Source organism: Eulemur rufifrons, chromosome 1, assembly GCF_041146395.1.
Source record: "Eulemur rufifrons isolate Redbay chromosome 1, OSU_ERuf_1, whole genome shotgun sequence".
Lineage (NCBI taxonomy): Eukaryota > Metazoa > Chordata > Mammalia > Primates > Lemuridae > Eulemur > Eulemur rufifrons.
This window is the reverse complement of record NC_090983.1, coordinates 8,243,987-8,257,238: the sequence shown is the minus strand read 5'-3', so window position 1 is coordinate 8,257,238 and position 13,252 is coordinate 8,243,987. Positions and strand designations below refer to the sequence as shown.

At 40.5% G+C, this 13,252-nt stretch overlaps 1 protein-coding gene across 1 annotated transcript in view; it reads left to right on the top strand.

Moving 5' to 3' along the window:
• Positions 1–13,252, top strand: part of CAB39 (calcium binding protein 39) — a 78,655-nt gene that overhangs the window by 53,897 nt on the left and 11,506 nt on the right. The window contains exons 4-5 of the mRNA XM_069466352.1: positions 1,871–1,989; positions 7,006–7,174. Of these exons, the coding sequence (XP_069322453.1) occupies positions 1,871–1,989; positions 7,006–7,174 (288 nt within the window). The remainder of the gene's footprint in view (positions 1–1,870; positions 1,990–7,005; positions 7,175–13,252) is intronic.

Sequence of the window (13,252 nt, the reverse complement as noted above, 5' to 3'; positions counted from 1 at the left end):
CTTGGGACAGGGGTTTTCCCTCTATTTCACCACATTGTGTATGGAGTAAAAGACCGTAGAATGTTAGAATTTTAAAGATGGAGAAGATCTTAGAGAACATCCAGTTACGTCTATTTTTTTTTTTTTTTACTTGTTGATATTCATTACAGCAGAGATCGTATGTGTTTTGTTTGCTCAGCACTGCTTTTGAATTTTAAATTAGTATAACATTTAAATAGCAGGAGATTTTATACACAATTCTGAATTTCTGCCTTCTCTTGAGAAATTTAACTCTGGCAACGTTGGGCCTGTAGTCCTACTTGGCCTCCAGGCTGGACAGAGCAGCAGCACAGGGCATCCACATCTGGGTTGCTATAGACGCCACAGGTTGCACTTCTATCCCAGGGCCTGCTTCACCCATTTGCGTTTTGTGCTCTGCCTTGGTAGGCATTTGAGATTGTTACCCAAGCTAATACAGCTGCCTTGTGCCATGGTAAATATTTAGTGAATTTAACAGTAGGATTAATGGTCCTTGACACCAGTCTGAGTAAACTAGTCTGAGAAGCATATATAGTAATGAAGCACTCTGGCATGATCATGGGCAGTCTCCTCTTTGACTTTTGTCATGAGTGTGCTTTGTTTTAAGCCCCAGTGTCGATACCAGCCTGAGTGGTTTGGTGTCTGTGCAGGTGCTTGCAAGACAAGTACATGTTCCCGGGAAGAAAATGGCAGATGTATAGCCAGATTAAATTTTGGGGGAGAATGAGAAGGTATGGTTCATAGGTTACTTGAACATAATATTGATAATAAAAATTCTGTCCTATAGAGCAGATAGAACTAGGTTATTTCCATTTATATGGCTGATTACATTTAATAGTGTATCAAATTCTAACAACAAATTTTATTTCCTCTGCTAAGTTGGAGATGCACTAGAGCATCTAATTCCTTCTTCTTTGTCTGCCCCAACCCATCCTGCTCCCCAGCATGGACACTGAATTTAATATTGATTAGGGACTTTAGAGACATCAACTTCGAAGAAATGTGTGCTCTTAAGCCTGGTTCTTAGAGATTGCCATTACTGCTCCTGAGCTAGCGCAGGCTCCAATATGATCTGTTTGTGCTTTAGGTATACTGAAAAGCTATCATTTCACTCACTGTCCTTGTCAGCCTCATAACAAGTGGCCATTCTGAAACATCTCTTGGGGTCCATTTCTCCATTTGTTAATTTCTTGTGCAGCCTTCTGATTGTAAGGTTCACCAAATGGGTCCATCTATTTTGTACGGTAGTATGATGAAGTTCTGATCTCTGAACTACTATATCTTGTGATACTTAGCATCTTTGTTATTAATATATAAAATCTTTCCTAAGTAGACCTAGTGTAATTGAAAGATATGTCTACTTGTCATTAAAGCTCAGCTTCTTACAGAATTATTTCTTTATAACAGCAGAATACAATTTCTCCTGCTTTCATCCTTAAAAGAGGAAAGTATCTGTAGTATTCGCAATGTAAGCATCTAATTTGAAACTACTTGTTCCATTTGGGTGGGATTATTCCCTATAGATTGTTAACATATAGCAAGGTTTTGTTTTTCATATCTGAGTCAGCATGATCCTGAGTTAGAAATGGTTGAAATTATATGTGAAATGTAGTGAGATTTCACTTTGTCAACACATTGTTCATGTTAAAAGTAGTATACTATTAAAACTTAGAATTTGGAATTACAGATGAAGAGATAAAATAAGAAAATTTAATATCTATGAACATGTTAAAGTCAGATATTCAGTCATAACTGTGAATGTACAGTAGCTTTATTTGAATTTATTTGGGAGGGTGAATGGGCATTTTGATGTTTAGTCAGGTAAATATTTTAATGATTGTATTCCTAATAGGGCAAAAAAGACGTGGCTCAAATTTTCAACAATATTCTCAGAAGACAAATTGGTACAAGAACTCCTACTGTTGAATACATCTGCACCCAACAGAATATTTTGTTCATGTTATTGAAAGGGTATGTACAATGTACTAAAATTTATATTCTTAGTTTAAAATAAAAAGGAAAGATTGCCTTGGGAAAAAACAGGATGGTGAATGTAGGAAGCATTTTCTCTGTAGTTTACTCACATAATTTTTCCATGGATCTTGAATACATTTCTCTCCTTAAAGTTCAACCTGTGAGCTAAATTGAATTTGAAAATGCCCTATAGAGAGTTTAAAATTGAGTTAATTGTGAGCCTTTAAATTCATAAACCGAACATGACTAAAGGAAAAAAAATAAGTACTTTATGGTCTTATTTCTAATCTTTAAGATTAAATTGAAATATCAGTTATGTATTTAAAGACATCTCCTTTGGACACAATATGTACACTGTAAGGCAGTACAAGCTGCCTCATGAACAGAGCATGGATGCTCATAGCTTCACTTTGTTCGGTCAACAAGGCATGTGTTTGTGATGCAGTACCCTTTGATTTTTACCCCTCTGTGTCCATCACTAACCCACTTAATTTGGCAGTTCACAGTGCATCTTCCTGGAGTTACTATTGGACTAAGCAGGCATTAATGTCTGAGTAATCTTGTCAGCTTAAAAACAAACAAAACTGAAAAAGCCTAAAAACTAAAAACTTAAAAAAAAGAAAAAGCAAATCCTCTTCTCCCTCATCACTGAGCCTTCCTGACTGGCCAGGTTGTCTGCCAGCTCTGGGTATAGTGTGCATCTGTTTGTCCCAGCAGTGGTGGTGTTCTGTTAAACTGGTGGGCAAGCATGTTACAGGCATGACTGTTGGCGTGAATCAGCTTGCTCTCCTACTCCTGGCTTTATCTTGCCTCACACTGATTCATATCTCTGTGGTTTAACACTTCCCCCAAGTTCAAACTTGTTTAGACAAAGCATGAGTCAGTGCATGTGTTGGAGGCCAGCATTCTGTTTCCTTCTTTCTATTTCTAACTATCATGTTGCTTCTTCAGATATTGCCACACAGAACTTTTGGCATCTCATTTGTTTGTTGTATCAATTCAGAGTTGTGGGTGTAAACATGTAGTGAGTAGCCTGAAACTCTGATATTCTTAGACCAGCTTCCAGATGCCTTTGTATTTTTAAAGTCAGTATTTCCTTTTCCATAGAAACCAGTGATTATTAAAACCCATAAAGTAGTTAACTCTGCCTACATTTTTCACTTTAGAGTAGCCAGAGGTATGTTATGAACATTGTTAAACATCATGTAAAGTTAGGTTTTTGAGATACAATTTAAAATTTAAAGCTCTCATCTGAGTTGATCAGAGCAGAAACCTTAGCCAGGGAGGGAGGAGAGGCATAGAGAATGCAGCTGGTACTGGGATCCAGCAGACCCCTCACTTTGTTGTTGAAGGTATACATACAGCTGGAGGGAAAGATACAATAAACCCATCCCCAGCCATGACCCAGCAGTTATTAATGTTCTGCCATTCTTGTGTCCTCTAATCTTTTCCTCCTCACACGTGACATCACTTCAGTGTGCAGCCCTAGTACATAACACATAACACAGTGTAACAGTCACAATACCATTTATAGATTTCCTTGGTTTTCACAAGATGTCATTTTACAGTTAGTTTGTTTAAATCAGTTTCCAAATAAGGTCCACAAACTGAATTTGGTTAATGTAACTCTTAGCTCTCTTTTAATGTATAATAGTTAATGCCCTCTTTTTTAAACAATGTATGCCATCTATATGTTGAAGCAACTGGGTTATTTGTTTTATAGAAAAATCATGTATTTTGGATTTGCATTCTTATGGTTTCATTTAATATATTACACCATCCCCTATTGCTATAAATTGGTAGTTAGCTCCGGACATTTGTTTAGATTCAGATTCACTTGGGGGGAGGCAGGAATTCTTCATGGATAGTGCTTTGTGCTTCCTATTGCGTGGCACCTGTTGTCCCTCTTGTGGAGATGTTTGGATTCACCAGTGGATGCAGGTGTTAGCAGTCTGTGATCTAGCCATTGCAGAGTTTTAGTATTCATTGGTCATTGCCTAAGTTCAAAATGGCAATTTCTTGATTCTGTTATTCCCTCTCCATATAATTAAATGTATTTCTTCTATAGAGAGCCTTTCCTCATTGATGACTTAGTTATCCCTAAATACAATCTGTATGGGAAAAACAGATATCATTATACTGAAAAGTACAATCAGTTGGTGCCCTGGCCACATCCTTAGATAAGCATTGAATTACTGTTTTAAGCATCATTATAATCTCAAGTTTCTGTTTTTTAAAAAAATATATTCGATGTGTCTTAATCCATTGCAATCATTACTTATGTCCAAATTGCCCCATCTTAGGCCACTGGGAACTCCTCCAAATTGATTCCTATGTCCTTTTGGCAAGACCCCGTTAGTCTGTGATAGCTTCCTTGCTTTCTGGCACGGGAAGACCACCTTGCTCATTTTATACAGTTCCTGCCAGACCTGGAAACAGCCATTTCTTTAAGGAGCCCTGTGAACTACTTTTTAATATTTTTTTACTTTTGTTGTTTAATTCGTTTAAGCTACTTACATACGATGTGCCCATCTTCTTAGGCTATAAGTATTTTGAGGTTGGATATTGGGGGCGGTATGCTGCTAGTATTAGTATGCATTTAAAATCTTATTACTGTGTTAGACTGCATTTGTAGGCAATAGGGTTTTTTTTACTGGCAATTTAAATGTTAATGTGCTTTCTACTTCAGTGCGAACAGGTTGTACAGCATAACTGTTTGCCTTGTACTCATTGGTTTATGGTTTAATCATTTAGATAAGCTTGACAAACCTCCGTCAAAACCTGCCCAACTTGTTGTACCAAACTGTCTTACCCTTGTCCTTCTAGTTTCCTGCTTATTAAAGATCAGCAAAGATAAGTTGTATGATCAGCCATTTGTGAGCAGACATTTCAGATAAGAGCCAGTCAGCATTCTAGCTGCCATACCTCAAATGATGTAAAGGAATGTGGTTTTGATCTTGTTGAGGATCAATGATAAGCATACATACAAGAGGATAACACTATTAGATAACAAATTAGTACTACAAGGTTTCAGGGAATAAAATATGATTTTGATTAAAAAGGCAAGAGTTGGTAAAAGGAATGGGGCTTAAGATTGGAGTTCCCAATAGTTTAGAATTTGTATAGGCAGAAAAAAGAGAGAAGGCATCCTTATGGTGTATTGCTGGCAGGAATGAACACAACGTGATTGGCAACAATAATCTGAAAGTTTTATGGACCAGTGGGAGATGGAGTTGTGCCAGAGTGATAGATATGATGAGCAGAAGACTGGCTGGACATTGAGCCCACACGTTTGTCTTTATTTGATTACCTAGAAGAAATAATTTTAAGTTCCTAAGCAGGAAGTGCTGTTGATATACTGTGTGTTGGGAAGATTTATTAAGATAGAGCTTGAACAAAGATACTGGTTAGGAAGCATTTGCAGTTGTCTAGGAGTGAGTTAATGCAGCAGTGGAAATGGATAAAAAGAAATGAAACTGAGATATTTCAAAGAAGCATTTTTAAAAGTCTGGTGACACTGAAAATGGGAAGATTTGGAATGAAGAAGGAAAAGTTATTTCAAATTAATTTAAATTAAATATTTACAGTTCAGTCCCTCAGTCACACTGGCCAGATTTCAAGTGCTCTGTTAGCTGCACATGGCTAGTAGTTACCACAATGGACAGCACAGATCTGGAACCCTTTCTCCATCACAGAAAGTTCTGTTAGACCTGGTTTAGACCTGGCTATCTAAAACAAAATAATGATGCCAAATTATAGAAACGAAGAAGCAGCAGAGTTAGGGAGTTATTTTGTGGAGGGAGGTGAGATTTGATTTTAGACATGTTGCGTGTATATAGACCTTTAACTGAAGGTGTCCAGAAGCAACAGAAAATGCCAAACTACAATTCATGAGTAGACTTGGGGTGCGGTTATTAGTCATGGTGGGAGCCAGGAGACTGTGTGGGCTTTCATTAGCAGGTTGTAGGCAATTGGTAAGACCTCAGCCAAGCAAGAAATAGGAACAGTCAGAGATAGAAAGGAGAACTGGGAGAGGTTTTATTAATCTTTCTTGTTTTAAAGAGAAAATGCAAAGATCAGCACTGTTAGGACACTTAATAAAAGAATCTGTGTTATGAGAAAAGATCGCTAGTTTTAGCCAAGTGGAGGTCTTTGCTGGCCAATTAGTTATTTCACTAGAGTGTTCGGAAATGGAATTTGACTGCAAAAAACTAGAGGAGAATGGGTGTGGGAAAGAGAGCCAATGCGCGCAGCTTGAAAGGAAGTGGAAGTAAAGAAAGTGATGTGTTGAGCAGGGTGGCAGGGTCCAGTCCCAGGGCTTGGTGCACGTCCGAAGAGGAAACACCTCTTGCTTGGCTGAGGGGCTTTTTTCTGGTCGCGGGCAAGGAGGAGGTGAGAGACTCCGAGATGAGCACAGAGGAAGGCTGCGTGGAGAGAGCTGCTGGGGGAGGCCCTGGGCTCTCCTGGAGGCACTTTGAGAAATCCTTAGGAGGAGGCTTTCAGTTCTGCGGTATTTACAAGGGGCTGGGAGTCTCAAAGTACTATTTTGAGTACTGAATTGAAACAATGAAATATAAATGCTAGATATTTGATAGGCCTATTTAGATATTCTGAGTTTCTGAATCTGGAAAAATATTTTATATTATTTTTTGATTTGGCTTTTTTTCTGAGTGTCGAGAATACCATATTTAAAAGCTAACCACTATACAGAGTGGTATCACCCTAAATACTTCTTTTCAAATCTGTTAGCTTAAATAATGAACTTTTATTCACATGATCACTCTCATGGCTGTTTTTCTTTGATTGAAGGCAGCTATCACCAACCAATGTGTTGTGTGCACTAGAATAAATTAACCCGAGCACATATTCTACTTACTCTGAAAGAAATGCCTTGTTTAGGACACATGTCTGCAACTTCCTGTTCTAAAAGTTTGAACTGTTCAGTACTGAAGTTTTAAAAGAGCAATCATGTTTGGTGTTTTTGTTTGTTTGGTTTTTGTTTTGTTGTTGCAGGTATGAATCTCCGGAAATAGCTCTAAATTGTGGAATAATGTTAAGAGAGTGCATCAGACATGAACCACTTGCAAAAATCATTTTGTGGTCGGAACAGTTTTATGATTTCTTCAGATACGTGGAAATGTCAACATTTGACATAGCTTCAGATGCATTTGCCACATTCAAGGTAACATAAAAACTGTAGAATTTTAAATATACTTGCAAGTTAGATTAACAGGTGTGTCGTTTTTTTCTAAGCCCTCCTAAATCTACACACAGCTGCCCTCTAGTGGGAAGAGAGAAGATATATTTTATATGTGTTTGTGTGATTTAGTGATATGCAGTAAAGTCACAGCTTAAAGGGGGTGGAAGAGGAGTTAAATTCTAAAGTCTTTCTAAAAGAGAAAAGTCCTGTATGGTCAAAATTATACTTTTCTGTTAAATTTCCCATTAAGTATGATATACCATACAGTACACATAATAACCAAGTTTTCTCCCGTGTTGGAACATTCTGCAGCAGTTTCTTTGAAACACCAGATGAAGGAGTTGACTCTGTTCAGGGTCCATGTTAATTTAGAATATACATGTCATTAAACAGTAGAACCATAGTCAGGACAGAGATACCCACATTGTGGACAGGCCCAAGGGAACAGTTAATTCACCTCTTCCCTCTCCTGCCCACACCAGAGCATATCTGTTAAATGCAGTGTGGGGACAGAATCACCTGCACTATTTAAGTTATTATGTATCCTCCCCACACCCCCATCTACCTTACCTCTGTTGTGTATTTGTATAAATTAAATACACATATGATATGAGTGTACTGTACAACATGCAGGTTTTTGTTTTGAGTTGCGAGGTTTTGTGCTATTTAAAGTATAAATAAAAGCAGTAATCTTTATTAGTTTTTGGCACAGTGAGAGCAAGCATTTCTTTGTTAAATTTTCTTATATAAAAATGGCTGACCTTATAAGTAAATATTTAGAACTATTTTAATATAACCAGTATTTAGCATACTTACATGTAGATGACCATGCTCAGAAACCATGAACATTATTACAGTGAGAAGTGGCCACTTTTTTTGTGAGGGTTCAGTTTTATGATTAAAAAGAGCCTGTCTGGAATGAGCACACACCTTGGTCTCTGGGTAAATATGCTGAGCCTCAGAGTGAGTGAAGCCCCTTAAGATAGGATGAAAGCCTGAGGATCTGGTCATTAGGGTTTCACACTGAATAAGGTCATAGCATAATAGGTGCCCAGGGGGTTATTTCCCAAAACCATGAAAGAGGGTGTCAGAAGCCTTAAGTAAGACCTCAGATGTTTATTTGTCAGTGTACAAAGCAAAATGAAATGAATTTGAGATTATAACCTAGAGTGGTCAATATGATGTCTTAGGTGTCACCGCAGTTGGTGGGATAGGACTCATGATTAGAATACATCGACGGAAGGGTGTGCCCCATTCAGAAGCCGCAGACCCGGCATGGAGGGAGGTCTAGCAGCACCATGTGTCAAGGAGAGATTCCCCTGTGTGGAAGGACAGCCAGGAGCCCGAGAGTGGCAACACTCTGGGCACATGAGGGTGAGGGAAGAGGATTGAGGAGCAGCAGTGGTGTGGGAGAATGCAGCAAGACCCCTGACCACGTGGAGGACATGCTCCTGGCACAGATGGCAGAAGTGGCTCAGGTGAGAGAGATGTGCTGACTACATGCCAGAATGTGATTTGCAGTATCTGACAAAGTCTTGATTGGCCTTGCTGATGATTGCATTTCAGTTGTTCTCACCAAGGAGAAAATGGTGGTGATAGAATCACTGTGGGCAAAGCAGCTGTGTCAGGTCATGGTGGCCAGAGAGGGAAAGAGTAGGCAGCCAGGCATGTCTTCTCTGCTTAAAAAGGGGGGATGCTTCAGTAAACAACGTAGCATTCTAGGGGAGAGCTCTAGCAGAGCGCGCTGAGGGACTGGCGTGGACTCTGTGTCAGGTGCTCTTGAGCCCACAGAAAGGGGGAGCTGATGAAAGAGTGCCCTGAAGAGAGAGCTCACCAAGAAACAAAATGAAGCAGAGCCTGCAACCAAGACAGTGCATAAGAGAGAGGCACAGCCCTACCATCGTGACCTCAGGGTGGCTAAGCTACCAAACAGGCTGGAGCTGCCTCTCCACTCACCCTAGGAGAATCTGCAGCCAGAGCGAGGAGAGGGGCCAGGAGGGGCAGTCGCACAGCTACATAGCAGAGGCACCGACAAGAAGGAAAGGGAAATTGCTCCTCTCCTGCCTTGCTGGGTCCTCATCACAGAGGATATTTTTGTAATGGAAAGGGAGACCTAATCCGTGGTTCATGCTCTCCTTGGAGAATGTGGCAAGAGCGCCCCTCCAGAAAATGTGTTCTACACACAAAATTGTTTAAACAAATGAGCTTATTCATAACCCTGGATTTAAACCCCCTGAAGTAGGTACTGAGTCTTAAAAGGAAATTAAAACTACCTGCCCTAAATATCCAAGATTCATAGCTTGAATGGATGGATACTGAGCTGGTAAACCAGATGGCCAATATTTGTTAATGATTTTTTTTCTTTTTTGAGGAATTAGGGAGATGGGGGAAGGGCATTAAAAAACCAACAAATATATTTCCAATTTTCCAGAATAAAAGAAGGTAGGTTCTCCCAGAGAGACTGGTTGGATCTTGGGGCTTGATGTTATACCTGTGTAAGTTTCTAGAAAGTATTTCTAAAGAGATGATTTCTGAACATTTTAGAAAGGAAATTGTGTCCCCACAGCCAGTGTGGGTTCACTAAGAGTTAAGTTCAGTCACACTGATCTCATAGATGCCAAAGGATCGGGGACAGGATGGTTTGCCTGGATTCAAACCATCTCTGCTGCTGATTTAACCTCCACTTCTTCCTCTGTTAAAATGCGGGTGATAATACAAGCATGTCAAAGTTATTATGCCTCCGCACAGTATGTATGCAGTAAATATTAGCTATCAGAATTATTCCTTCATGATGAGAATATGGTAGATATTGAATAATTCTACAAATCTGTTGTCATAGAAGCAATTTTAAAAAGCTGAGCTAGATGTACTTTCAGTATAGTGATTCACAGCTAATAGAATGCCATATTCATACACCGTTGGCAAATGGATTAGCATCACCCTGGCGAGAAACTTCTGGCGGAACTCCACTGGGCTTTCCCCACCCAGCCCAGCTGAACATTTTTTATTAAGGACTGGAAAAAAAAGGGTGACAAGGCATATTTATCAAATATGTAGATGCTATAGCCACAAAGGGAAAGACAGCAGTAACAGTGGATCCTAAAACTTACGAAGATCCAGAGAAGCCAGAATTTAACAGGATGAAATAAGATACAGATACCTGAGGTCTTCCACTGGAGGACCCAACTGTATGAATATGGGATGGAGGAGTAAGACATAATAATAATAGTTAAAACAAAATGAAGTAATTACTAAGTGTAATAATTACTAGAATGTAGGTCATTCCATCTCATACTTAACCCTATGAAGGAGGTATTGTTACTATCTCCTCTACAGATGAGAAAAATGAAGCCTAGAGATGTTGAGTGAAGTCAGAATTTGAATCCAGGCAGGCTAACTGCAGCGCCCACTCTGAGTGTACAATTCTGACTACGTACTATAAAATGAAACAGTGTGATGATGCTGCCCTCAGAGCTCCTTGTGACAACACAGTGTGTAACCTAAGGAGCTAATTGATGGTCTCACTCCACTATAAGCTTATTAGGTAACAACACATAAATGTGTTCCATTCCAGGCGCTACACTTTAAGAGGCACATAGACAAATAGATGACTTTCAGAAGACAGTAGATGGTGAGGGGGACTCAGAACCCTGTCATTCGAGGAGTGGTTAAAGGAACTGGACGTATTTAGCCTGGAGAAGAGAAGACTCGGTAGGGGCTTGCCATGAGAGTACTACTTGTATTTGAAGTGGGTCCTATAGAAAATGGACTAAAGATATCTGTTGGCTCTGACCATTTCTGGAAAGAACTTGAGGATAGGTTTGACTCTAGCACAGGAAGAACTTTCTAACTATAAGAGCTCCAGAGGTGAACTAACCACACAATTGGAAGAATTGAGTTCCTTGTCCTTGGACATAGTCGAACATCAAGTAGGAAATGGGGCTGAATAATTTGCCAAGGTGAAGGTGAAAATAAGCCCCCCAGTTTAGCAGTATTTCTTCAGATTCCAGGGCTGTTTGTCACATGATGTTTGGGCCCAAACTCAAACTTTTAGGAAAGTTTTTAATTCAGCCCACCCCAAAAGTTGGCTGCTCAGTCTGCTGGACTTGGTAAATGATCCCTGATCTTTCTCCAAGTTACGCCAGGGCCCCAGGTAGACTGGAATTCAGATAGGTGGGAGATTAGAGATCCTTTTCTTCTCCCCTCTGCTGACTGACAGCAACTCTGCTGGTCTGAGATTACATGTAGCCTGTCGGCTTTGTGGATCGTTGACCAGATTCTGACTGCATGCCCTTTGCGCTTCATTTTCTGTTCTGTTGTTTTCTAACCAGCCCCGACCCCGTCCCTGCACTGAGCTCTCCAGAGCTTTTAGCTCTAGCTGCTAGGCTGGTTAAAGGAACTGGACATCTCTCAGCAGATAGAAGCACTGCCCAAGTCCCCATCTCTTCCTTTTCCCAGCTTAGTATTAGCCTGATTGTCAGTGCTGGCTCTTAACAGTTGCTCCTTTCCTGCTAGTGCTTCCCCCAGCACACCCACCCCTTCTTAACGTCCTATTGGGCATTGGGTCCTACTCCCCCTTTAGCAGTCTTAGAGCGCCCCCTTTCAGTCTCCTATGCCACGGCCATTGAGTTTCCACGTGATAACAAATAGAATCTCCCCTAGAGGGGGAGATGTTGGAGGTCCCCCTTCTAGTTTGTGGCCCCACCGTGTGCCTCTTTTTCTTTTTTTTAGAAGCCACCATACTCTGGAATCAACTCTGAGCCTCTTGCTCCTGCTTGAGATGTCCTTCAGAGTGAATAGTCACTTCAATCAAACATTCAATAAAAATCTGTTGTGCAGCATGTTTACACCTAGAGGACCTTTGCTGTACAGAGTAGGCACTTTCTACCTACTTGTTGTTAAGAATCCAACCCCAGTTGAGAGCCAGCATCTCTTAAGACCCCTATCCCTTGGCATCCTCTTTCATCAGACCATGACAGAACAGCGACCGTGTTCCTTCCACTGTACTTCCTCGTACTGGCCTCCAGAATGATTTAGCCACAAAAAACTAGAAGTGACACTCAGTCTGCCTGGATCCTGATGTGCCTTAGTCCCTTAATTCACTTATTCATGTGTTCATTCACCATGTCTCTGAGTGCCTGCCTGGGTGCTGGGCGTTCAGGGTGAACCAGCCATACAGCCAAACCCTGCCCTTGCGGCGCTTCCACAGGGGGACAGCAGCCATGAACAAACACAGTAGTGTGTTAAACGGTGGTAAGTGCTCTTTAACAGGCATGTATTAAATGCCATCTATGCTTAATACATTCCCCTCAAAGTCTTCCTGTTCCTCTCCTTCACATCTGTCCCCATGGACCAGTGGACTAAGATAATATAAATTCTGCTACCACTGACCTCCTCTTCCCTATAGGGGAAACCTTGTAGCACTTCTTGCCAAATTCTTGGGGGTACTCAAACTACAGGTTTTCTAATTTTGCCTATTTAATCCTCAAAGAGGACTTGGAAAAAATTGGGTGGGTCCTTCTTGGGCATCCCTGTTATAGTCAGGAAATATGATATATACCCTATCCAGCAGTGTGAACAACTGTAAATCTTTGGGGTTGGGTTAGAAGCCTTCTTAAAAGCATACTTTGAAGATTGCTTAATGTGATAGTTTTCCAAACAGGCTCCCCGGTTTTATTAGTTCTTTCATAGATTTATTAAATATTAAGCTCTTACTATGTGCTGGGCAGTGCATAGGTGCTTGAGAGTCAAAGGTTAGCAAAAATAGATATGACCCTTGTATTTATGGAATTTACAGACTAGCACAAGACTTTACTCAGATAATCCGACAAACAGATGTAAAGTCACAGCTGTGACCAGTGCTTTCATGCTGGTGACCTGTCAGGAAAGGCTCCCTGCGGAAGTAGTGCTTGCGCTGAGGTACGAGGGATGAGTACTGGGTAGCCAGGCAGAAGGAAAGCCTGTATGGAAGGCCTTTTGGAAAAGGATGTTAACAGCAGGTAGGTGACAAAAGGGTCCCTGCAAAATCTCAGAGACCTGACAGGTCTCTACAAGGGAACT